This window comes from Xyrauchen texanus, chromosome 2 (genome assembly GCF_025860055.1).
Source record: "Xyrauchen texanus isolate HMW12.3.18 chromosome 2, RBS_HiC_50CHRs, whole genome shotgun sequence".
Taxonomy (NCBI): domain Eukaryota; kingdom Metazoa; phylum Chordata; class Actinopteri; order Cypriniformes; family Catostomidae; genus Xyrauchen; species Xyrauchen texanus.
In genome coordinates this window covers 4135526-4162307 of record NC_068277.1, presented here as the reverse complement: position 1 = coordinate 4162307, position 26782 = coordinate 4135526, and the positions used below count along the sequence as shown (strand labels likewise).

Here is a 26782-nt window from a genome sequence, read left to right as displayed (position 1 = left end):
CTGCATGTAATGAACATTATTTCTCAAATAAAACCAATCACCTTTACTGTTTTTTCCATCTGATGTACAGTTTAAAAACAAATAACTGATCACCCTCTTGTGCCAGGTTTGTGTGGGAACTTTAATAGTATTCAAGTGGATGACTTCATAACTGTTAGTGGATCTCTAGAGGGCACAGCGGTGGGCTTTGCCAACGGTTGGAAAACGAGAGCACACTGCCCTGATGTTAAGAGCAACTTTGTGGATCCTTGCAGTCTCAGCCTGGATAACGGTAAATCTTGTTTCACTCTCTTGCACATTTCAGCGTCGGTAATAGATGATGTCTTGTTGTCATAAAATTGCTTTTAATGTCTCTGTTCTCAGAGAGATTTGCTCAGAAATGGTGTTCTCAGCTGACAGACCCTAAAGGGGTTTTTGCTCCCTGCCACAAAGAAATCAGCCCTGATGTCTATCAAAAGGCGAGTTGAACCCTCAGACACCTAAGCATTGATATTGATTATGTATTTACATTTTTTTGCTATCTTGAAAGTGATTAGGAAGCCACTGGTTATACAAATCATGATGTTTACGCATGAAAATGAGTTTTATTTAGTTCTGGTTTTATTACAGTTTAGTTTTAGTTAGTTTTATTGGCAAATCGGGGCAACGGCGGTGATATTGCACTCGCTCTATCGCAACGTTGTCACGAAAAGAGAGCTGAGCCGGAAGGCAAAGCTCTCGATCTACCGGTCAATTTTCGTTCCTACCCTCAACTATGGTCATGAAGGCTGGGTCATGACCGAAAGAACTAGGTCTCGAGTACAAGCATCCGAAATGGGCTGTCCTCAGAAGGGTGGTGGGCTTCTCCCTTAGAGATAGGGTGAGGAGCTCAGTCATCCGTGAGGAGCTCGGAGTAGAGCCGCTGCTCCTTTGCGTCGAAAGGAGTCAGTTGAGGTGGTTTGGGCATCTGGTAAGGATGCCCCCTGGCCGCCTCCCTAGGGAGGTGTTTCAGGCACGTCCAGCTGGGAGGAGGCCTCTGGGAAGACCCAGGATTAGGTGGAGATATTACATCTCCACACTGGCCTGGGAACGCCTTGGGGTCCCCCAGTCAGAACTGGTTAATGTGGCTCGGATAGGGAAGTTTGGAGCCCCTGCTGGAGCTGCTGCCCCGCGATCCGACATCGGATAAGCGGTTGAAGATGGATGGATAGTTTTAGGATTCATCCGTTATAACTTCCCAAAATACCATTTGTAACACTTCACAGTAAGGTTGTATTTATTTAACTACATTAGTTAGGTTAGTTAACAATGTTAAAGGAATAGTTCAACCAAAAATGATAATTCTCTCATCATCTCCTTACCCTTACGCAAAAAGGAGATAAAGGCAGGATAAATGTAATCCGTAAGACTCCAGTGGTTTAATCCATGTCTTCTGAAGCAATCCAATCTTTGATCTGTACATCTTGACATCTGCAGTCTCTCGGCACGATCATGATTTCACTTACTAGCGCCATTTAACTTAAATTGTCCAACACATTGTCCAACACATTGTGGTTTTCATTCGACAGACCTGCATGTATGATGCCTGTAATTGTGAGAAAAGTGAGGACTGCATGTGTGCTGCATTGTCTTCATACGTACATCAATGTGCAGCAAAAGGGATACTTCTCTATAACTGGAGAAACGCCACATGCGGTAAGTGATTAAATAGAAACTTGTGCAGTTTGGATTATTGCTTGCAAGTCTCAAAACCTGTGTAAATTATAGAATTTGAAATAAAAGTGTTGTAGCTTTTTGTTCATTTCTGTTACAAAGGACAAGCCCATTATGTTACAGTATGTCCTGCCCTAACTTACTGTTTTAATAGGAAATACGTCATCGCAAGGAAACGGTTATCATCAAACCACTTCATGGTGTCTTTAATATAATTCATTGTTGTTCACAGGGAAATTTTCCGGTAGCTGCCCCAGCACAATGGTTTATTCTTACAGAGTTCAAAACAACAGTCGTTCTTGCCGTTGCCACAGCGACCCGGACTTCACCTGCGGTGTCACATTTGAGCCTGTAGATGGGTGTGTTTGTGCAGAGGGAATGTACCTCCATGAAGAAGGACAATGTGTTCCACCAGCTAATTGTCCATGCTACGCAAAAGGAACAGTTATTTCACCAGGGGAAGTTATCAATAAGGATGGTACTACGTGGTATGGATCCCTATGTTAATATCCATATCATTAAATTTAGAGAGCTCTAAATAGTTTTTTTTACTTAAAATAATTATGCAAAAAGGTCACAAACCAGAGTAATCAGCACAAATGACAGATGTTTTCAAAATGTTTTATTGACTTCAATTTCAGCACTTGCAAGGGCGGGAAACTCAGTTGCACTGGACAGAGAATTGGTCGACCATGTGAGTAATCCCATAACTGATTGTACTTGATGGTGAAGCGTTTCATTCATCAATTTGTTGAGCTAATGTGCCCAGATGGACAGCTCAAACAAACCAATTGCAATTCCATTTGGTGTTACTTAACACCAAAGTAATTTCAAAAGCAATCCACTACAAATTGCTAATATACTATTGTAATCAGATTACTTTACTGATTACTTAATCAAAAAGTAATCACACTACTAAATACTTAACTTTTAAAACAGTTTTTACAGAAAAGTTTGATTTTTGCTCAAAGCATTCCAAAAATTATTTTACATTTCCTCATACATTTTTTCATGTAAGTCAAAATCAGCACCACTCGTTTCTCCCTCGCAATGTCTTAAGAAGGGGCGTATGCTCAGTTGTTACCGGGATGCAACGAGAAGTACATATAAACATAATTCATGTATTAAATTCTACATAAATAGTGCATTAAAACTGTAATCTGATTACTAGAATTTAAAATGTAATGTGTTGCGTTACTTTTAGACAAAATGATTACCGTAGCTTCTGTACATTACGTGGTGGTGGCTTAGTGGGCTAAAGTACATAACTGGTAATCAGAAGGTTGCTGGTTCAATCCCCACGGTCACCATCATTGTGTCCTTGAGTAAGACACTTAACTCCAGGCTGCTCCGGGGGGATTGTCCCTGTAATAAGTGCTCTGTAAGTCACTTTGGATAAAAGCGTCTGCCAAATACATAAATGTAAATGTACGTGTAGGTCAACTTGAAAGGCCATGGGTTCCCTCACAAATTTCTAATGGATTATTGAGAATGGCACCTTTTTCAACTTTTGAGTACATTAATGTCTCAAGTAAATATGACAGTTTTGTTCAACAACATAAATGATACACAGTCTTACCCTAATTGTGAATTTTGAAGCTTTTGTGTGCTTTTAAAATGTAACAGTTGGTCATATCCTTGTGGGAGCTGTAGCCCTTATTTAGCAGCTTTTTAGCAGTTTTTCTTTTAAATAACATCTTTAAAATAACTTTTTAGCTTTTAATGTACTTACACTGACATATTAGAATGGCATTGCTAATAAATGCCTTGTCTTTGCCATCAGCATGCCCCAAACATATGGTGTTCTTTAACTGCACTAATGCTGCCCCTGGATCTACAGGATCTGAGTGCCAAAAAAGCTGCAACACTCTAGATATGGCATGTGTAAGTGTTCGAAATTTCCATATTTTGCAAACGTACATCTCCCACAATCTTAAGGCAGGTAAAAGGTGTTGTGTGAGGTATATTGTCTTGTATCTCTCTATAACAGATTAGCACTGAGTGCATCTCTGGTTGTATGTGCCCTTCTGGACTGGTATCAGATGGCAGAGGCCACTGCATCGAAGAAGACCTTTGTCCATGTATTCACAATGGTAATGCACACCAACCAGGAGACACAATCAAAGTGGACTGCAATACCTGGTAAAATCTAGTTTGTTTTTTTATAACTCTATAAGCCTTTATAAAAGACCTAACATCATGTCTGTTGTCTTGTGTGCATGGTTCGGCACAGTTCAGAACCTAAGAATTGGCTCCCTTTAAATGTACAAATTGGAATTTGAATTGGCAATGCCTTAGAATATGTTGAATTGGAAGTTAAATTGAAAGGACTGGAAGAGGAAATTAATTCATTCGAATTTAAAGAAATTCAACGCTGTAGTCAAACAGATGTTTTGTGGTGAAACATACAGTGGAAAGAAAAGTATTTGAACACATTGAAATTACCTGCATTTATGTATAAATTTGTCTTAAAATCTGTTTTGATCTTCATCTAAGTTACATATAATGAACACAATTTGTTTTAACTAATAACACACAAATTATTTGTATTGTTCTTGTACAACAAAAAAGGCTAATTAGAGTCAGGAGATGACAAACCTGGCATTTAATTAATGAAACGAGATTGGAGGTGTGGCTTAGATCTACTTTGACTAATAAAAAGCACTGAAACATTTTGAGTTTGCTATTCACAAAATGCATCTGCTGACGTGGACCGTGCCTTGCAAAAAAGAGATCTCAGAAGACCTAAAATCAAGAATTGTTGCTTTGCATAAAGCTGGAAAGGGTTACAAAGTTATCTTGAAGAGCTGAGATATTCTACTGTCCACAGTTAGACAAATTGTCTATAAATGGAGGCGATTTAGTACTATAGGTACTCTCACTAGAAGTGGCTGTCCAGCCAAGATGACTCAAAGGGCACACCGCAGAATACTCAATGAGGTATAAAGAAACCTAGAGTGACAGATAAAGACTTGAAGGAATCATTGGAACTGGTTAACATCTCTCTTTATGAGTCTACTCTATGAAAAACATTAAACTTGCATGGTGCCCATGGCAGGAAACTATGAAGGAAGCCGCTGCTTTCCAATAAAAACATTGCTTCATGCCTGAAGTTTGCCAAATATCACCTTGACACTTCACAGCGCTACTGGGAAAATGTTTTGTGGACTAAGTTTCAACTAAGTTTGAATCATTTTGGAAGAATACATAGAACTACATATGGCTTAAAAAGGACACCATATACCAACATGAAAACATCATCCTGTAAGGTGAAGTACAGTAGAGGGAGCATCATGATTTGGGGCTGCTTTGCTGCTTCTGGGTCTGGAATGCTTTCCATCATCGAGGGAAAAATGAATTCCCACATTTATCAGGATATCCTACAGGATAATGTAGCTGAAGCTCAGTAGAAGTTGGGTGATGCAGCAGGACAATGACCCTAAACATCGAAGTAAATCCACTATAGAATGGCTTCAAAATAAGAAAATCCACCTTTTGGAGTGTCCCAGTCAGAGCCCAGACCTTAACCCAATAGAGATGCTGTGGAATGACCTCAAGAGAGGCGTTCACACCAGACATCCTCAGAATATGGTGAGCTGATGCAGTTCTGTAAGGAAGAATGGTCCAGAATTGCTTTTGAACGTTGTGCAAATCTAATCCGCAGCTACCGGAAATGCTTGATTGAGGTTATTGCTGCCAAAGGAGGATCGTCCAGTTATTAAATCCAAGGGTTCACTTACTTTTTTCCACAGCACTGTGAATGTTTAATGGGATGTGCTCAATAAATACATGAAATATTAAAAATGTTTGTGTGTTGTTATCTTAAGCACATTAAAGGATAACTAAACCCCTGCTCAGAGTCTGACTCCACCCACTAGCAATATTTGAAAAATGCTGGAAAAGTGGGCAGACCCCAGCGGGGATAGAGGGGACGAACCGAGGGCGGGGTGTGCACCTGAGACCCATAGTGACAGATTAATTGACAGCTGCTGTCAGACTCTAAAATGGAGAGTGACTGGAGTGACGCAAGTAGCTTTGCCACGGAGCGGTCTTCACCTGAAGTGGAGGAGGGTGAATTGTCTGTGGACACAGGGCCGGAGCCATATCAATTCGAGCCGCTGGCTCAAACTGCGGTTTTAACTCCCGCATCGCGATCGGCATCCGACGATGCTAGCAAAGCAGCCGCGCAAGGGAGAATGGGGTCAGTGTCTAGCTCATACCAAGGGCGTGGTGAGCTGGAACCTGCTTACGTCAGCTGTCACCGCTTACGTCACGAAGTACCGCAAACAGCCAATAGGAAAATTCAACTGCAGTAGCCACCATTCAACCTGAAGAGGGCAGCACTCAGACGTTTTTACACCATATATTGTAGAATTAAAACACTTTATACACAAATGTCAAAAAAATTACTTGAATCAATGACCAGTACTAATAAAGCCCCATTCTTACAGATCATTAACTAAAAAAAGTTGGTTTAGGGTTTAGTTACCCTTTAAGTTTGTCTATACATATGATTTTGATGAAGATGAGATCAAATTTTATCACCAAGTAGTGCAGAAAACCAGCTGATTCCAAAGGGTTCACACACTTTTTCTTGCCACTGTACATACCTATTTCTCTAAACTTAGTTCAATGCTGTCAAAATAATATAAAATGGGGGTACTTAGCACCCCCATTTTCACCTAAAGTCACCAGACTGGGTACATATATAGTTCTCATCAAGCCGAACATCTTTCATACTCACAGTCATTAGCTCCGCCCAACAGGAAGTTGGTCATTTTGGATTATTTGAAAATTGCAGGCTCTGAACTTTTAAATATTCCTCCTAGGGGATTCATGTGATTGGCACCAGATTTGTGCAACATCATGCCAAGACATTTTAGATGCTAAATTATGACCAGATTTTTTATATATTGAATGGTGTTGCCATGGCGAGGCATTAAATTAATGGCGAAAAATGGGAAACAGGATGTGTCTCATATCTTCTATTTGCAATGTGTGATTTGGATCAAAATTGAGATGTATGTTGGAGGCTAATCTCATGGATGTGACTATTTTGGGTCATGGTCATAGCGCCACCACCTGGCAGCAGGAAGTGTGGCTCTTACAACAGACTTTAAAATAGTCCTTTTTATATTTACCCAAATTTCTTCAAAATTGTTTGGAATAATGTCAAATGCATGTCCACCTTAAATTTTTTTCCAAAAGCCACCATGGTGGAAATTTACCCATCGTGCTTGGGCCTTTCATCGCTGTTTGCAGCTATATTTTTAAAGTGATATTCAACGAATATTGTAAAAATGCAGCTGTTGTGCAAAGTCACTAATTTATTCATGTGTCCAAGCGTATAAATGTTATCTGTGTTCATGCAGTACCTGTAAGGGTAAGAAATGGAAATGTACCAAAAACCCATGCCATGGAACTTGCACAGTTTATGGGGATGGCCATTATATTACATTTGATGGGAAAAGATATACATTTGATGGAGACTGTGAATACACATTAATCAGGGTGAGTACACAATAAATCAAGATACATCTATACAAGATATACTTTTTCAACATTTTGCGTCTTTGCCTTCACTAATTCATTTTAAATGGTCCTGTGGTTTGAAAAATGAATTTGATCTCATAAAATTGCTGCATTCAAAACTATAAAATAATTAGCAAAGGTTTCAATTGATTGTATAAATGTTTAGAATTTCACACTGGAGGACATGTCAACTTTCCAAAAGTATTTAAAGACAAGTTAGACTAATAAGAATTCATATTAACACATATTTTTGTCATTTATACAGGATTATTGTGGTCATGCCAATGCCAATGCCAGTGGTACCTTCAGAGTTCTCACTGAAAACGTACCATGTGGTACAACTGGCACCACCTGTTCTAAGGCTGTCAAAGTCTTCCTTGGGGTGAGAGCTTTGATTGATTGTTTTTGTTGTAACACATGTTTGAATGAGCAGCTAACAGGTGACAGATAAATAAACGTATTTCCCTCTTAGAACAAAGAGCTCAAACTGACCGATGGAGGTTATCAGATTCTTAATAGAGATGAGGGGGAGGAAATTCCATTCCAAATTCGGATAATGGGAATTTATATGGTCATTGAGGCAAATAATGGACTTATTGTCATGTGGGACCAAAAGACAAGTATGTTCATCAAACTCAGTCCAAAATTTAAGGTGAGAAAACGAAACTAACGACATCCATCAAATAAATGATTGGATTGCTGTCTGTGTATGTAAGTGATTTAGTTGTCTAAAAAAACTGTTGGATGTTTTATATGTTTTATCTTAAGTATCTTTTCGTTCATGACAGGGTACCGTTTGTGGTCTTTGCGGAAACTATGATGGGAACGCTAACAACGACTTCATGTTGAGAAGTCAAGAGGTGGTAAACAAAGCCTTGGACTTTGGAAACAGTTGGAAAGAGTCCTCCAGCTGTCGTGTTGCTACTGAAATTAAAAATCCCTGCTCGAACAACCCTTACAGGCAGTCATGGGCTCAGAAACAATGCAGTATCATCAAGAGTGACGTTTTTACAGTCTGCCATTCTCAGGTAAGGGAACACTATGTTGGGTCTGCTCACAATGCCTCGTGTTTCGTGTACAGATAATTAAGATACATTGAACTGTTAAGGTGGACCCGTCTCCTTTCTATGAATCCTGTGTGAGAGACTCATGTGCCTGTGATAGTGGTGGGGATTGTGACTGTTTCTGCACTGCTGTATCAGCCTATGCGCAAGCCTGTAATGAAGCTGGAGCTTGTGTTACCTGGAGAACGCCTCAAATATGCCGTGAGTCACTGATAGCTTTGATTTGCATTACTAAAAATTATATATATATATATATATATATATATTAAAAAAAAGAGGCAAGTACAAACACTCAATGTTTTTTTTTTTTGCAGCATTGTTCTGTGATTATTACAATCCCCCTGGTGAATGTGAGTGGCATTACAAACCTTGTGGAGCTCCCTGTATGCAGACCTGCAGAAATCCAACTGGGCATTGCTCCAATCAGATTCCAGCACTTGAAGGTAAAAAAGTAGTAATGTTTCCGTAATTAAAAAAATGAATAGAAGATATAACGGCATTCCAGAAATGGTAAAGCTTAAAAGTGATGTATGGAGTCATATGTTTCAATGTTAAAATACTTCCCTCTATACCGAGATAGACAACTCAAGGTTTCTAGGATTTGTAGCTGGATTTCCCCGAAAAGTTTAAAACATTGCTGTTTGTTTGAGCATACTAACCAGCCCAACACAACCACGAACGATTGCATGAGTTTGGGGTGGAATTATCTATCTGTCCGTCCAATAGAGCTTTTCAGTTTGTAGTCCTAAAACCCAAAAGAGAATTAGCATTGTAAAGTCATGCTATTGAGTTTTTAGAATAGGGTTTTTCGAGTTATGAGTAAAATAAGAAAGGTGGTTAAAGGGACAGTTCACCCAAAAATGAAAGTTCTCTCATCATTTACTCACCCTCATGCTATCCCAGATGTGTATGACTTTCTTCCCTCCGCTGAACACAAACTACGTTTTTTAGAAGAATATTACAGTTCTGTTGGTCCTTACAATGCAAGTGAATGACGACCACAACTTTGACACAGGCAGCATGAAAGTAATCAATAAGACTCCAGTGGTTTAGTCCATGTCTTCAGAAGCGATCTAATCGGTTTTGGGTGAGAACAAATCGAAACCTTTTTCACTGTATATTGCCATGGCAGCCTTTAGACACGATCATGATTTCAAACTCGATTACTAGCACTTGTCGCATGCACAGAGCGCTAAATTGCGGTAGGAAGTGTAATCGAGCTTGAAATCAAGATCGCCAAGGAGACTGCAGATGTCAAGATTTATAGTGAAAAGGTTACTGTATATTTTTGTATGTTCTCACCCAAAACCAATTGGATCGCATCAGAAGACATGGACTGAAACAACTGGAGTCAGATGGATTGCTTTTATGCTGCCTTTATATACTTTTATCAAAATTTTGGTCACCATTCGCATACATTGGACCTACAGCGCTGAGATATTTTCCTAAAAGCCTTCCTTTTTTATGTTCTGCAGAATAAAGAAAGTCATACACATCTAGAATGGCATGAGGGTGAGTAAATGATTAGATAATATTCATTTTGGGTGAACTGTCCCTTTAACATTACTTGAGACTTTTCACCTTTTGCTCTGTTACACAATTATGTTTGTTTGCAAGTTGCTAAATAAGTGCTACATGATACATAGATGATGAAGTTTTATGATTTGTATTTTATTTACCTTTCAAAAGGCTGTTACCCCAAATGTCCCCCTGGACAGCCTTACTTTGATGAGGATACAATGAAATGTGAGAAGAGGGAGCAATGTGGCTGCTATGACAAGCAGGGGAATCATTATGACAATCAGGAGAGTGTTCCTACGACAAAAAACTGCCAAATATGGTATGCTATCATTGCATGTCCACTAATACAGAATAATTTGATAAAAGCTTATTTTAATTAAACATTTTTTTCCTAAAGCTATTGCAATTCCATGGAGATCAGCTGCAAATACAATGCATCTGGTAAGAAAAGATATTTACACTTTTTATTCAGTGTATATTTATATATATATATATTGCTTAAAGTAAATTACATTATTCCGAAAATTTCAGCTTGCACCTGCACATTCAAAGGGGATACGTATCAGTATGGAGATACTGTATATAATACTACAGATGGGCTTGGCAGCTGCATAACAGCTGTCTGTGAAGAAGATGGAATAATTAAAAAGAATTCCTACCCTTGTCAAACATCACATCCGACAACAACCTATACTCCAACTACAGTCTTTAACTTCACAAGTACAGCAACAGGTATCTGTTTTACTACTATCTTTAGAGGGTTAGTTCACCAATTTTTTTTTTCATTTTTTAAATCTGTCATCATTTGCCCTCATATAGTTTCAACCCATATTACTTTCTTTCTTTCATAAAACACAAAAGGAGATTTTGGGCAGATTGTTTGAGACTGACAGCCTCAGTCACCATTTACTATCATTGATGTGATGAAAGTGAATGGTGAATTAGACTAACATACTGCCTAATATACTGCTTTTATGTGCCAAAGAAAAAAGTTATACACGTTTAGAACAACATGAGGGTTAGTAAATGATGACAGAATTGTAATTTTTGGTAAACAATCACTTAAACATATACAGTATATATATATATATATATATATATATATATATATATATATATATATATATATATACACACACACACACACATATATATAGTATTTGTAATTAGCTATTTATTTATATGTTATTGTTTCTCTAAGTTAGAGCAAGTACTTCATGCTTTTAACTGCTTATTCTAGAAAGACCCTTTAAATAAATGGTTGACTTAAATGAGGCTTAAACTATATTTCTGGTAATTTGAAAGAGGCCATCATGAAAAATCTGGGAATTTAGGAGATGAGATTATCTTTACCTAATTCATTGAGCAAAACCATGAATATTTCATCAGAATTTGCCTGCTTCAAAATTGGAGAACTGATTGGGGCTTTTAAGAATGTCTTGATTGGTATATAGTAGGGCTCGGCGATATATAAAATATATTTATCTATAAAATATAGCAATATCCGATTATATCGTCAACCCCCTCTGCCCAGGATTGTTTAATATTTTTTGCTTTATTGATTTTGCTTTAAAAATTAAATCCATTTATTGAAGACAAAAAAACAAAAAAAAAATTCAAATTGCACTTTAAACTAATCAAAAAGCAGCGCAACTATTAATAAAAAACGTCTAGGTTACGGATATAACCTCCATTCCCTGATGGAGGGAACGAGACGTTGTTTCGAAGAAGCAACACTACGATGAAGCCAAATATGTCTCTGATCTATGAAAAAGGCCAATGGGAATTAGACAGACAGTATTTGCATACCCCACCCCGGACATAAAAGTGGGCAAATACGTCGAGTTCATTCAGGAATTTTCTGAGGAGCGGAATGGTCCGGCCACTACAGTGGCTCGGCTCAGCGATGTGGCCGGGAGGACACAACGTCTCGTTCCTTCCATCAGGGAATGGAGGTTACATCCGTAACCTAGACGTTCCCTGTCTGTTGCTCACTTCGACGTTGCCTGGTAGAGGGGGCTCTGGCTTGGCTGATCGTGTCTGCGACGTCAGGTGGTAGACCAGCTAGATCTTCCGTGTCCCATCAAGGGGCCAGATGTGGAGTTTCTAGAGGTCTGGATGCGGGTGCCAGAGTGTGCCCCGTCCATGAGAAAGAAGGTCCTTAGTCAAGGGAATTTGCCAGGGAGGGGCTGTTGCGAGGAGTACGAGGTCCGAGAACCAGTAAGGGCCAGTAAGGAGCCACTAGGGTGACTTGCTCCTCGTCCTCCCTGACCTTGCACAGCACCTGTGCAAGAAGGCTCACTGGGGGAAATGCGTACTTGCGCAGCCCCGAGGGCCAGCTGTGTGCCAGCGCATCTTCCCCGAGGGGAGCCTCTGTTTGGGCATCAAAATACAGTCAGCAACTCGAGGCAGTGTCCCTTTCCAACAGCCCGTGGCTGCGTGCCCGTTGCACACCCAACCCGATCTGGAGGCGTCGGTTGTGACCAGGACGCATTGGGACACCTGCTGCAGGGGTACTCCTGCCCGTAAAAAGCAGAGGTCTGTCCAGGGTTTGAACGTTTGGCGGCAGGCGAGGGTGATTGTTACCCGGTGCATGCCATGGCACCATGCTTGTCTCGGGACTCGAGTCTGAAGCCAGTGCTGAAGCGGTCTCATATGCATTAACCCCAGCGGCGCGGAAAAGTTTTAGAGGGACCGTCGCACCTGGCCTGAATGTGGCGAGGCAGTCCAGCACTGACTGCGCATGCTCGTTGGTGAGACGTGCTAACATCGAGACTCCATGCTAACTCCATGCCAAGAAAAGAGATACTCTGAACCGGGGTGAATTTTCTCTTTTCTCGGCTGACCTGAAGCCCCAAGCGGCTGAGGTGCCTGAGCACCTGGTCTCTGTGAGTGCATAGTAACTCTCGGGAGTGGGCCAGTATGAGCCAGTCCTCAAGGTAATTGAGAATGCGGATGCTGGCTTCTCGGAGCGGGGCGACAGAAACATGCCGAAGGGGAGAAATTTGTACTGATACGCCTGGCCGTCGAACACGAACTGTTGGAATGGTCGGTGTCGAGGCAGAATTGAGACGTGAAAGTACGCATCCTGCAGGTCTACTGCTGCGAACCAATCTAGATGCCGGATGCAAGTTAGGATGTGTTTTTGCGTGAGCATTTTGAACAGGAGTTTGTACAAGGCCCAGTTGAAAACTCGCAAGTCCAAGATCGGTCGTGCGCCGCCGCCTTTCTTGGGTACGATGAAGTAAGGGCTGTAGAAACCCTTCTTCATCTCGGTTGGAGGGACAGGCTCTATCGCGTCTTTGAGTAGAAGAGTAGCGATTTCCGCGCACAGGGATTTGGCATGTTCGCCGGGTACTGAGGAGAAGCGGATGCCCGTGAAAGGGGGCGGGGGTCTGGCAAACTGAATTACATAACCGAGTCGGATGGTCCGGGCCAGCCAGCGTGACGGATTGGGCAGTGAGAGCCATGCATCCAAGCTCCGTGCTAGGGGAAAATGCACCTCCGGGACAGCCGCACTGTCCTCAATCCCGTGGGAAGAAGGAGCAATGCGGGGCGGCTGGAGTGGTGTGATTTCGGTTGAAAGCAAGCCGCGACCGCAACGTTGCCATGGTCATGCTCTCGCAGTGAGAACATGAACCATCCACAAATGCTGCCTCGGTGTGATCGCAACCCAGACACATGAGACAACGCCTGTGGCCGTCTGAAGCGGAGAGCAATCTACCGCATCCAGGAACTACGCAGGGACAGAAGGGCATCTTTATAAAGACGCGTCCTGAAAAGGACGTTCAACGCCAGCTGCGTATTTGCTCTTTTAGAGGAAATAACTCTTTTAGAGAAAATCACTCTTTTATAACTCTTTTAGTTTCTTGTGCTGTCGAAGCGCCCAGGGCCAAACTGCACTGCCGTGCAGAGAAGGAGAAAGCTGCTGTAATGCGCCGTCGAATCCAACAGGCAAAGCGTCTGAGGAAAACAGGAACAGGTGTGTAACTCGCAGCTGACTGAAACATGACCATCAGCTCCGAAGAACATTTCTGAATGAACTCGACGTATTTGCCTGCTTTTATACCCGTATGTCCAGGGCGGGGTGTGCAAATACTGGCTGCCTAATTCCCATTGGCCTTTTTTCATAGATCAGAGGCATATTCGGCACTCAAGAATGACCCCTAGTGTCGCTTCTTCGACACAACGTCGAAGTGAGTGACAGACGGGGAACTCTTATATTACCACCTTCCCAAATCCAAACATTTACCGTCTTCAGTGGTTCATTTGCAATCACGCAAGTATCTGTCTATGAAAACAGGTGGGAAATTACTTATAGCCTAAAAATTAAGAACTAAAGACATTAATAAATGTAAAAATAATAATTATAACAATATTTAAAAATACATAAAAAACATTACCTATAGAAAGTTCAACATATTACAGTTTAAAATAAGGTGTAAACCTAAAAAAATTACCTTGCGATCGAATCTGTGTTTGTATTGCGTTTTGTTAATATGGTTAATGATATCTAAAGAAAATAAAATGGAACTCAATTTTAGGTTCAAGGTGAACGTGGTCTTGTATTATTTTATGATTTAATCACTTTCGTCTTTGTTTCTTTTATACAAAGATATATTTGAGTGCACCTGCGGAGTTGCGTTCACAATGCATGTTAATCACAAACTGTTCCTTGGAAATAAAGCAGCCATGGCCCGTGCATTTTAAGTCTAGGCCTTCAGTGCGATTCATGCCATTAAGAAAACACAGTTTCACAATTAATAAGAGACCATATGCCCATCATACATTACATGACAGTCAAATAATAATACTAATTGACATTTTAAAAACACGTCCATGCACGAAAGCTAGAACCAGTGAGGTCTAATACCAAGAAAAAGCTCTCTAATAGTATTTGCGATTTAAATTGTGATTGCTATTAATTTTGGTACATGGTTAATTTTCAAAACTTTACCTGATGCTGAATGCTCAAGCAGCCTAATTTATACTTAGAAAACTCCTGATGTTGCTATAACAATGCAAAAATCACTTAACTAATTTGCTTGAAGTGAAAAATCAGTCATCTTCTGTTTAATTAATCAATTGCAAGATCATGAAGAATATCTTAGGTTTATAAATCCATAAGGATCTCTATCTCAACGGCAATAACAGCAGTGAAGACAGCCGACTCATCAGCAAGATCTCTCGCTTTTAAATTACGTACATCACTTACAGCGTGATTGCTTCACTCAAAGCCAGCTAGAAGGCCTGGACTGGGACTTATCCTAAATACCACACCCACAAGAACAAATAAATCAATCTGATTGGCTGATGAATCTGACAGAGAAATCCCCTCTGAAATTTAGCGAACTTCTCAATTGCAGCATTCTCATACATGACACTATTCTTGCAAACAGTTTTCAGATGAATGAAACACAGAAGAAAGAGTTATAACTCAAGACAGGCTCACGCTGCATGCCACTGATCAAACAGCACATCAGAAAAGGGCATTTACGGCTTTTCTTTTGTCTGTTCTTGAAAATATAATAAAGTGTGTTTTGCTGGATTCAGTCTTGTTGCATTTGATGGGTGGGTGATGCAAATTTCACACCCTGGGCTACTGTTTAATATATCTGGTGACTTCCCAGATCCATGGTTTTGCCATTTACCGACATTATTGATCATCATCTGTCAAAGAGTGTCAAAATCGTCATCAGGAGATTTGTAAGACATCGTCGCTATCTGATTGCATTGTCCTATCGTCCAGCCCTAGTATGTAGTAGGGGTGTTCCCTTAGAACACAGGTGTTTACAAATATTATAGTGTCCATTTTCAGGAGTATTTAAAAATGGTCTCTTTGAAAAATAAATTTGGACAATCGATCAGAATGGTAAAAGAAATATCAGAAATGTTTTTTTGTAGGTGTGAAATTTCTAAATGAAATCATGTTGTTTCCAGTCAGTGAGTGGGACACCACCTTGAATGACAAAGCAGTAAAAATAGCAATACAGTAATCAACCTGTTATAAATTTGTAGTTAATGTTTCGACCATATTTTGGAAGAGGATACTGTGCCTAGGTAGTTAAAATATTTCCCTGGGCATTATGAAATGCAAAATCACTGACTGTTTTTAAACTTTGCATTTAATTTCAGGGACAGCTGTGCCTCTAACAATTTTAACAACTTCTCCAACTTCCAAAACACCAAAAACAACCAAGCTTACTCCTACACCTGGATGCATTTGCCATTGGTCAGACTGGATTGACTTTGGTGGCCCAACAAGAGGTCCTTTAGGGGGTGAAATAATACCAATTAAAATAATAACAGAAACTAATCCTTTTATCTGCTCAACACCAAAGGAGGTGGAATGCCGTGCAAAACTTTACCCTGGAGTTCCTCTGTCACAGATTGGCCAGATAGTGAAATGTAATACAAAAGATGGACTGGTTTGCTTAAACAAAAACCAAGCCATGGCAGAGCAATGTTTTGACTATGAGATTAGAGTATTCTGTTGTGATGGAAACTGTAGTAGCACTACTACACAACCACCAACTCTAACAACTACAATGTCTTCAACTAGCATCCTTACACCCAATTTGACATCAACAGTCCAAAGTTCCTCCACTCACACAAGCATATCCACAACTCCAACATCTAAAGTCACATCTTCAAAGACATCAATTATTAAGCCTACACTACCAGCAGTAACAACAATAGTCCAGAGTTCCTCCTTAAGTACAAGCATATCCGCAACTCTAACAGCAACAACATCTAACACAACACAGTCAACAACTTCAAGCAAACCTACACCACCACCTACAACATCATCCGTCCATAGTTCCTCAACAAGTAGGAACATATCTTCAACTCTAACAGCAACAATGTTGACAACTACACAGTCAACAGCTTTACCAAGCACAACTATACCACCAAATGTAACATCAGTCCAGAGTTCCTCCACTAATACAAGCTTATTGACATCTACGACAAAAATAAAAACTACAGCTACTCCTTCAGTTACTTCAATTAGAACAACTACACCACCCACTGCGAAATCAACAGGCCAGAGTTTCTTCACTAGAACAAGCATATTCACAACTCCAACAACAACATTTTCTTCAACTCTTTCAACAACCTCACCAACTTCCACTACAGCAATAACAAACACGTTTCACTTAACTCCTGGATGCAATTGTCATTGGTCCGAATGGATGGATTTTGGTGTCCCAACATCAAGTCCTGAAGGTGGTGCAATAGTACCAATTAAAAGAATAACTGATAACTATCCTACCATCTGCTCAGCCCCAAAGGAAGTGGAATGCCGTGCAAAACATTATCCAGGACTTCCACTTACCCAACTTGGCCAGGTTGTGAAATGTAATGCAGAAGATGGACTTATTTGTCTAAACAAAAACCAAGCCCTTGCAAAGCAATGCTTTGATTATGAGATTAGAGTGTCCTGTTGTGATAGAAACTGTGGCAGCATAGGAACCCAATCACCAACTCCAGCCACTATTAGGGTGTCATCAAATAGCATGCCTACACCAACTTCGACATCAACAACCCAGAGTTTCCCCACTAAGACTAGCATTTCCACAACGCCAACAAAAAGGTCTACAGCGTTACATTTAACAACTTCAGCTAGCACGTCTACACTACAAACTGCAACACCGATAATCCAGAGTTCATCCACTAATACAAGTATAACCACAAATCCAGCAATAACTATGTCTACTGTTACACCTTCAAAAACTTCAATTAGCATGTTTACACTACCAGCTGCCAATACAACAGTCCAGACTTCCTCCACTAGTACAAACATATTCACCACTCTAACAGCAAGAACTTTGTCTTCCACAAAGTCAACAATTTCAAAAAGCACAAGTGCACCATCTGCAACACCATTAGTACAAAGTTCCTCCACTAGTACAAGTGTATCTATAGCTACAACAACATCTACTACAACACCTTCGATAAGCACGGCAACACCATCAACTACAACACTAACAGTCCAGAACCTTTTTACTAGTACCAGTGTATCCACAATTCCAACATCTACATCATCGATTACAACTCGTTCAACAACCTCACCAACTTCCAATACACTAAAAGCAATCACGCTTCACCCAACCCCTGGATGCAATTGTCATTGGTCAGAATGGATGAATTTTGGTGGCCCAACATCAGGTCTCAATGGTGGAGTAATAGTACCAATAAAAAAAATAACTGATACCTATCCTACCATCTGCTCAGCTCCAAAGGAAGTGGAATGCCGTGCAAAACTATATCCTAGACTTCCTCTTTCCCAGCTTGGCCAGGTTGTGAAATGTAATGCAGAAGACGGTCTTATTTGCCTAAGCAAAAACCAAGCCCTTGCAAAGCAATGCTTTGACTATGAGATTAGAGTATCCTGTTGTGACAGAAACTGTGGTAGCGACAGCACCCATTCACCATCTCCAGCCACTATTAAGGTGTCATCAAATAGCATTCCTACACCAACTTCGACATCAACAATCCAGAGTTCCTCCACTCAGACAAGAATTTCCACAACTCCAACAAAAATGCCTACTGCTTTACATTTAACAACTTCAGTATCATATTATGGAACACCAACAGTCCAGAGTTCATCCACTATTACAAGCATAACCACAACTCCAACAACTATGTCTACTACTACACCTTCAAAAGATTCAATGCCTGCACAACCAGCTGCAACAACAATCCATATTTCCTCATCTAGTACAAACATATCCACCACTCTAACAGCAACAACTTTATCTGCTACGCAGTCAACAATTGCAACAAGAACACATACACCGCCTGCAACATCATCAGTCCAAAGGTTGTCCACTAGTACAAGTGTATCAATAGCTACAACAACATCTACTGCAACACCTTCAAGACCTTCATCAAGCATGGAAACACTGTCAACTACAACACAAAATGTCCAGAACCCCTTTAATAGTACCAGCATATCAACAATTCCAACATCTACATCATCAATTACAACTCATTCACCAAACTCACCAACTTCCACTACCACAATAACAATCACGCTTCAATCAACCACTGGATGCAATTGTCATTGGTCAGAATGGATGGATTTTGGTGGCCCAACATCAGGTCCCGAAGGCGGTGCAATAATACCAATTAAAAGAATAACTGATACCTATCCTACCATCTGCTCGGACCCAAATGAAGTGGAATGCCGTGCAAAATTATATCCAGGACTTCCCCTATCCCAACTTGGCCAGGTTGTGAAATGTAATGCGGAAGATGGACTTATTTGCCTAAACAAATACCAAGCCCTTGTGAAGCAATGCTTTACTTATGAGATTAGAGTGTCCTGTTGTGACAAAAACTGTGGCAGCACCAGCACCAATTCACAAACTCCAACCACTATAAAGGTGTCATCAACTAGCATGCCTACACTGACTTCAACATCAACAATCCAGAGTTCCTCCACTCAGACAAGCATTTCCACAACTCCAACAAAACTGTCTACTAATTCACATTTAACAACTTCAGCTAGCACATCTACACCACAAACTGCAAAACCAACAGTCCAGAGTTCATCAACTAATACAAGCATAAACTCAACTCCAATAACTTCGTCTACTGCTACACCTTCAAAAACTTCAATTAGAATACCTACACTACCAGCTGAAACAACAACATTCCAGACTTCCTCCTCTAGTAAAAACTTATCCACTACTGTAACAGCAACAATTTCCAATGCTACACGTTTAACAACTTCAACAAGCACACGTACACCACTAACTGCTACATCATCAGTCCAGATTTCCTCAACAAGTAAAAACATATCTTCAACTCTAACAAAAACCACTATGACTGCTACACAGTCAACTACTTCAACAAGCACACCTAACCCACCAGCTGAAACAACAACAGTCCAGAGTTTATCCACTAGTACAAGCATAACTAAAACTCCAACAACAGATACATCTACTTCTACACCTTTAAAAACTTCCACTGGCGTGCCTACCCTACCAACTGGAACAGTCCAGAGTCCCTCCGCTAGAACAAGACTTACTGCAACTCTCACAACAACAAAAACAACAACGTCTAATGCTACACCTACAAAAACTTCAGCTGACACACCTAACGCACTAGCTGCAACAACAACAGTCCAGACATCCTCCACTAATACAAATATATCCACAGCTCAAATATTAAAATCATCAATTACAACTCATTTAGCCCCACTAACTTCCACTACGCCAGTACCAACCACGTTTAACCCTGCCCCTGGATGCAAATGTCATTGGTCAGATTGGATGGATTTCGGTGGCCCAACATCAGGTCCTGAAGGCGGTGCAATAGTACCAATTAAAAGAATAACTGATACCTATCCTACCATCTGCTCAGCCCCAAAGGAGGTGGAATGCCGTGCAAAACTATATCCAGGACTTCCCCTTTCCCAACTTGGTCAGGTTGTGAAATGTAATGCAGAAGACGGATTGGCTTGCCTTAACAAAAACCAAGCCCTTGCGATGCAATGCTTTGACTATGAGATTAGAGTATCCTGTTGTGACAGAAAATGTGGCAGCACCAGTACCTACTCGCCAACTCCAACCACTATTAGGGTGTCCTCAACTAGCATTCCTACAACAACTTCAGCATCAACAATTCAGAGTTCCTCCTCTCAGACAAGCATATCCACAACACTAACAAAAACGTCTAGTGTTTCACTTTTATCATCTTCTACTAGCATGTCTACACCACCAACTGTAACACGACCAGTCCAGAGTTTGTCCACTAGTACGAGCATAACCACAACTCAATCAACAAAAACTACATCTACTGCAACACCTTCAAAAACTTCATTTGGCACGCCTGCCCTACAAGCGACAACAACAAGAGCCCAGAGTTCCTCCACTAGTACAAACATATCCATGACTCTATCAGCTACAACATATACTGCTACACAGTCAACAACTTTAACACGCACACCTACACCACCAGCTGCAACATCATCAGTTCAGAGTTCCAACATATCTTCAACTGTAACAACAACATATGTGACTTCTGCACAATCAAATTCATCTACAAGCACACCTTCACCACCAGCTAAAACAACAATAGTCCAGAGTTCATCCACTCAGACAAGTATATTCACAACTCCAACAACAACATCTACTGCTACACCCCCAAAAACGTCAACTGGCACATCTACCCTATTGGCTGCAACAACAACAGCCCAGACTCCCTCCACTATTACAAACATATCCACCACTCCAACAGTAACAACTTTGTATGGTGCACAGACAAAAAATGCAACAACAACACCTATACCACCACTTGTAACACCATCAGTAAAAAGTTCCTCCACTAGTACAAGCATATCAATAGCTATAACAACATCTACTATAACACCTTCAAGACCCCCGATAAGCATGACAACACCATCGACTACAACACTAAATGTCAAGAATCCCTTTACTAGTACAAACATATCCACAACTCCAACATTAAAATCAACATTTAAAACTCATTCAACAACCTCACCAACTTCCGCTTCACCAATACCAACCACGCTTAACCCTACCCCTGGATGCAATTGTCATTGGTCAGATTGGATGGATTTTGGAGTCCCAACATCAGGTCCAGGAGGCGGTGCAATAGTGCCAATTAAAAGTATAACTGATACCTATCCTACCATCTGCTCGGGCCCAAAGGAAGTTGAATGCCGTGCAAAACTATATCCAGGAATTCCTCTTTCCCAGCTTGGCCAGGTTGTGAAATGTAATGCGGAAGACGGACTGGTTTGCTTAAACAAAAACCAAGCACTTGCAAAGCAATGCTTTGACTATGAGATTAGAGTATCCTGTTGTGACAGAAACTGTGGCAGCACAAGCACCCACTCAGCAAGTCCAACTACAATTAGGGTGTCCTCAACTAGCCTGCCAACACCAACTTCAACATCAGCAATCCAGAATTCCTCCACTGAGACAAGCATATTCACAACTTCAACAAAAACATCTAATGCTTCACGTTTTACAACTACAACTAGCACGTCTACATCAGCAACTTCAACACCGATAATCCAGAGTTCACTGACAAGTACAAGCATAACCACAAATCCAATAACAACAACTATATCTACTGTTACACCTTCAAAAACTTCAATTAGCATGCCTATTCAACAAGCTGCAACAACAAGAGCCCAGAGTTCCTCCACCAATACAAACATATCCATGACCCCAACCGCTACAACATATACTGCTTCACAATCAACAACTTTAACAAGCACACCTACACCACCAATTGCAACATCATCAGTCCAGAGTTCCAACATTTCTTTAACTGTAACAACAAATGTCACTTCTACACAATCAACTTCATCAACAAGTACACCTTCGCCACCAGCTAAAACAACAACAATCCAGAGTTTGTCTACTCAGGCAAGCCTATCCACAACTCCAACAACAACATATACTGTAATACCTTCAAGACCTCCAATAAGTCAGCCAACACCAACACCATCAACTACAACACTAACAGTCCAGAATCCCTTTACAAATACAAGCATATCTACAATTCATTCAACAACCTCACCAACTTCCACTACACCAATAACAACACCGTTTAACTCTACTCCTGGTTGCAATTGTCATTGGTCAGATTGGATGAATTTCGGTGGCCCAACATCAGGTCCCAAAGGCGGTGCAATAGTACCAATTAAAAGAATAACTGATACCTATCCTACCATCTGCTCGGGCCCAAATGAAGTGGAATGCCGTGCAAAACTATATCCAGGAATTCCACTTTCCCAGCTTGGCCAGGTTGTGAAATGTAATGCGGAAGACGGACTGGTTTGCTTAAACAAAAACCAAGCTCTTGCAAAGCAATGCTTTGACTATGAGATTAGAGTATCCTGTTGTGACAGAATCTGTGGAAGCACAAGCACCCACTCAGCAACTCCAACTACAATTAGGGTGTCCTCGACTAGCCTGCCAACACCAACTTCGACATCAGCAGTCCAGAATTCCTCCAATGAGACAAGCATATTCACAACTTCAACAAAAACATCTAATGCTTCACGTTTAACAACTACAACTAGAACGTCTACACCAATAATCCAGAGTTCACCCACAAGTATGAGAATAACCACAACTCCAATAACAACAACTATATCTACTGTTATACATTCAAAAACTTCAATCAGCATGCCTATTCAACAAGCTGCAACAACAAGGGTCCAGAGTTCCACCACCAATACAAATATATCCATGACCCTAACAGCTACAACATATACTGCTACACAATCAACAACTTCAACAAGCACACCTACACCACCAATTGCAACATCATCAGTCCAGAGTACCAACATTTCTTTAACAACAGATGTCACTTCTACACAATCAACTTCATCAACAAGCACACCTTCGCCACAAGCTAAAACAACAACAGTCCATGGTTTGTCTACTCAGGCAAGCTTATCCACAACTCCAACAAAAACATCTACTGCAATACTTTCAAGACCGCAGATAAGCCCGCAAACACCATCAACTACAACACTAACAGTCCAGAATCCCTTTACAAATACAAGCATATCCACAATTCATTCAACAACCTCACCAACTTCCACTACACCAATATCAACCACGTTTAACCCTACTCCTGGTTGTAATTGTCATTGGTCAGATTGGATGTATTTTGGTGGCCCAACATCAAGTCCCAAAGGTGGTGCAATAGTACCAATTAAAAGAATAACTGATACCTATCCTACCATCTGCTCGGACCCAAATGAAGTGGAATGCCGTGCAAAACTATATCCAGGAATTCCTCTTTCCCAGCTTGGCCAGGTTGTGAAATGTAATGCGGAAGACGGACTGGTTTGCCTCAACAAAAACCAAGCTCTTGCAAAGCAATGCTTTGACTATGAGATTAGAGTATCCTGTTGTGACAGAAACTGTGCCAGCACAAGCATCCACTCAGCAACTCCAACTACTATTAGGGTGTCCTCAACTAGCCAGCCAACACCCACTTCGACATCAGCAATCCAGAATTCCTCCACTGAGACAAGCATATTCACAACTTCAACAAAAACATCTAATGTTTCACATTTAACAACTACAACTAGAACGTCTACACCAGCAACTTCAACACCAATAATCCAGAGTTCACCCACAAGTATGAGAATAACCACAACTCCAATAACAACAACTGCAACAACAAGGGTCCAGAGTTCCTCCACCAATACAAATATATCCATGACCCTAACAGCTACAACATATACTGCTACACAATCAACAACTTTAACAAGCACACCTACACCACCAATTGCAACATCATCAGTCCAGAGTACCAACATTTCTTTTGCAACAAATGTCACCTCTACACAATCAACTTCATCAACAAGTACACCTTCACCACCAGCTAAAACAACAATAATCCAGAGTTTGTCTACTCAGGCAAGCTTATCCACAACTCCAACAACAACATCTACTGCAATACCTTCAAGACCTCCAATAAGCCCACCAACACCAACACCAACACCATCAACTACAACACTAACAGTCCAGAATCCCTTTACAAATACAAGCATATCCACAATTCATTCAACAACCTCACCAACTTCCACTACAACAATAACAACCACGTTTAACTCTACTCCTGGTTGCAATTGTCATTGGTCAGATTGGATGGATTTCGGTGGCCCAACATCAGGTCCCGAAGGCGGTGCAATAGTACCAATTAAAAGAATAACTGATACCTATCCTACCATCTGCTCGGACCCAAAGGAATTGGAATGCCGTGCAAAACTATATCCAGGAATTCCTCTTTCCCAGCTTGGCCAGGCTGTGAAATGTAATGCGGAAGACGGACTGGTTTGCCTCAACAAAAACCAAGCTCTTGCAAAGCAATGCTTTGACTATGAGATTAGAGTATCCTGTTGTGACAGAAACTGTGCCAGCACCAGCACCCACTCAGCAACTCCAACTACTATTAGGGTGTCCTCAACTAGCCTGCCAACACCAACTTCGACATCAGCGATCCAGAATTCCTCCATTGAGACAAGCATATTCACAACTTCAACAAAAACATCTAATGCTTCACGTTTAACAAATACAACTAGCGCGTCTACACCAGCAACTTCAACACCAATAATCCAGAGTTCACCCACAAGTAAGAGAATAACCACAACTCCAATAAAAACAACAACTATATCTACTGTTACACCTTCAAAAACTTCAGTTAGCATGCCTATTCAGCAAGCTGCAACAACAAGGGTCCAGAGTTCCTCCACCAATACAAATATAGCCATGACCCTACCAGCTACAACATATACTGCTACACAATCAACAACTTCAACAAGCACACCTACACAACCAATTACAACATCATCAGTCCAGAATACCATCATTTCTTTAACAACAAATGTCACTTCTACACAATCAACTTCATCAACAAGTACACCTTCACCACCAGCTAAAACAACAACAATCCAGAGTTTGTCTACTCAGGCAAGCTTATCCACAACTCCAACAACAACATCTACTGCAATACCTTCAAGACCTCCAATAAGCCCGCCAACACCAACACCATCAACTACAACACTAACAGTCCAGAATCCCTTTACAAACACAAGCATATCCACAATTCATTCAACAACCTCACCAACTTCCACTACACCAATAACAACCACGTTTAACTCTACTCCTGGTTGCAACTGTCATTGGTCAGATTGGATGGATTTCGGTGGCCCAACATCAGGTCCCAAAGGCGGTGCAATAGTACCAATTAAAAGAATAACTGATAACTATCCTACCATCTGCTCGGACCCAAAGGAAGTGGAATGCCGTGCAAAACTATATCCAGGAATTCCTCTTTCCCAGCTTGGCCAGGTTGTGAAATGTAATGTGGAAGACGGACTGGTTTGCTTAAACAAAAACCAAGCTCTTGCAAAGCAATGCTTTGACTATGAGATTAGAGTATCCTGTTGTGAGAGAAACTGTGGCAGCACCAGCACCCACTCAGCAAGTCCAACTACTATTAGGGTGTCCTCAACTAGCCTGCCAACACCAACTTCGACATCAGCAATACAGAATTCCTCCACTGAGACAAGCATATTCACAACTTCAACAAAAACATCTAATGCTTCACATTTAACAACTACATCTAGCACGTCTACACCAGCAACTTCAACACCAATAATCCAGAGTTCACCCACAATAAAGAGAATAACCACAACTCCAATAACAACAACAACTATATCTACTGTTACACCTTCAAAAACTTCAATTAGCATGCCTATTCAACAAGCTGCAACAACAAGGGTCCAGAGTTCCTCCACCAATACAAATATATCCATGACCCTAATAGCTACAACATATACTGCTACACAATCAACAACTTCAACAAGCACATCTACACAACCAATTGCAACATCATCAGTCCAGAGTACCAACATTTCTTTAACAACAAATGTCACGTCTACACAATCAACTTCATCAACAAGTACACCTTCACCACCAGCTAAAACAACAACAATCCAGAGTTTGTCTACTCAGGCAAGCTTATCCACAACTCCAACAACAACCTCTACTGCAATACCTTCAAGACCCCCAATAAGCCCGCCAACACCAACACCAACACCATCAACTACAACACTAACAGTCCAGAATCCCTTTACAAATACAAGCATATCCACAATTCATTCAACAACCTCACCAACTTCCACTACACCAATAACAACCACGTTTAACTCTACTCCTGGTTGCAATTGTCATTGGTCAGATTGGATGGATTTCGGTGGCCCAACATCAGGTCCTAAAGGCGGTGCAATAGTACCAATTAAAAGAATAACTGATATCTATCCTACCATCTGCTCAGGCCCAAAGGAAGTGGAATGCCGTGCAAAACTATATCCAGGAATTCCTCTTTCCCAGCTTGGCCAGGTTGTGAAATGTAATGCGGAAGACGGACTGGTTTGCCTCAACAAAAACCAAGCTCTTGCAAAGCAA

The 26782-nt window shown here is 40.8% G+C and overlaps 1 protein-coding gene across 1 annotated transcript in view; it reads left to right on the top strand.

The window, feature by feature from the left end:
* The window catches only part of LOC127619809 (mucin-5AC-like), a 37473-nt gene extending 12222 nt beyond the window's left edge, over window positions 1–25251 (top strand). Inside the window, exons 13-33 of the mRNA XM_052092807.1 lie at window positions 107–271; window positions 364–458; window positions 1548–1674; window positions 1925–2180; window positions 2334–2386; window positions 3476–3576; window positions 3683–3834; window positions 7065–7203; window positions 7490–7606; window positions 7697–7876; window positions 8013–8252; window positions 8333–8489; window positions 8603–8731; window positions 9978–10128; window positions 20721–20818; window positions 22217–22398; window positions 22876–23161; window positions 23246–23421; window positions 23899–24145; window positions 24230–24417; window positions 25018–25251. Coding sequence (XP_051948767.1) covers window positions 107–271; window positions 364–458; window positions 1548–1674; window positions 1925–2180; window positions 2334–2386; window positions 3476–3576; window positions 3683–3834; window positions 7065–7203; window positions 7490–7606; window positions 7697–7876; window positions 8013–8252; window positions 8333–8489; window positions 8603–8731; window positions 9978–10128; window positions 20721–20818; window positions 22217–22398; window positions 22876–23161; window positions 23246–23421; window positions 23899–24145; window positions 24230–24417; window positions 25018–25251 — 3473 coding nt within the window. The remainder of the gene's footprint in view (window positions 1–106; window positions 272–363; window positions 459–1547; window positions 1675–1924; window positions 2181–2333; window positions 2387–3475; window positions 3577–3682; window positions 3835–7064; window positions 7204–7489; window positions 7607–7696; window positions 7877–8012; window positions 8253–8332; window positions 8490–8602; window positions 8732–9977; window positions 10129–20720; window positions 20819–22216; window positions 22399–22875; window positions 23162–23245; window positions 23422–23898; window positions 24146–24229; window positions 24418–25017) is intronic.
* The last annotated feature ends 1531 nt before the right edge of the window (window positions 25252–26782 follow it).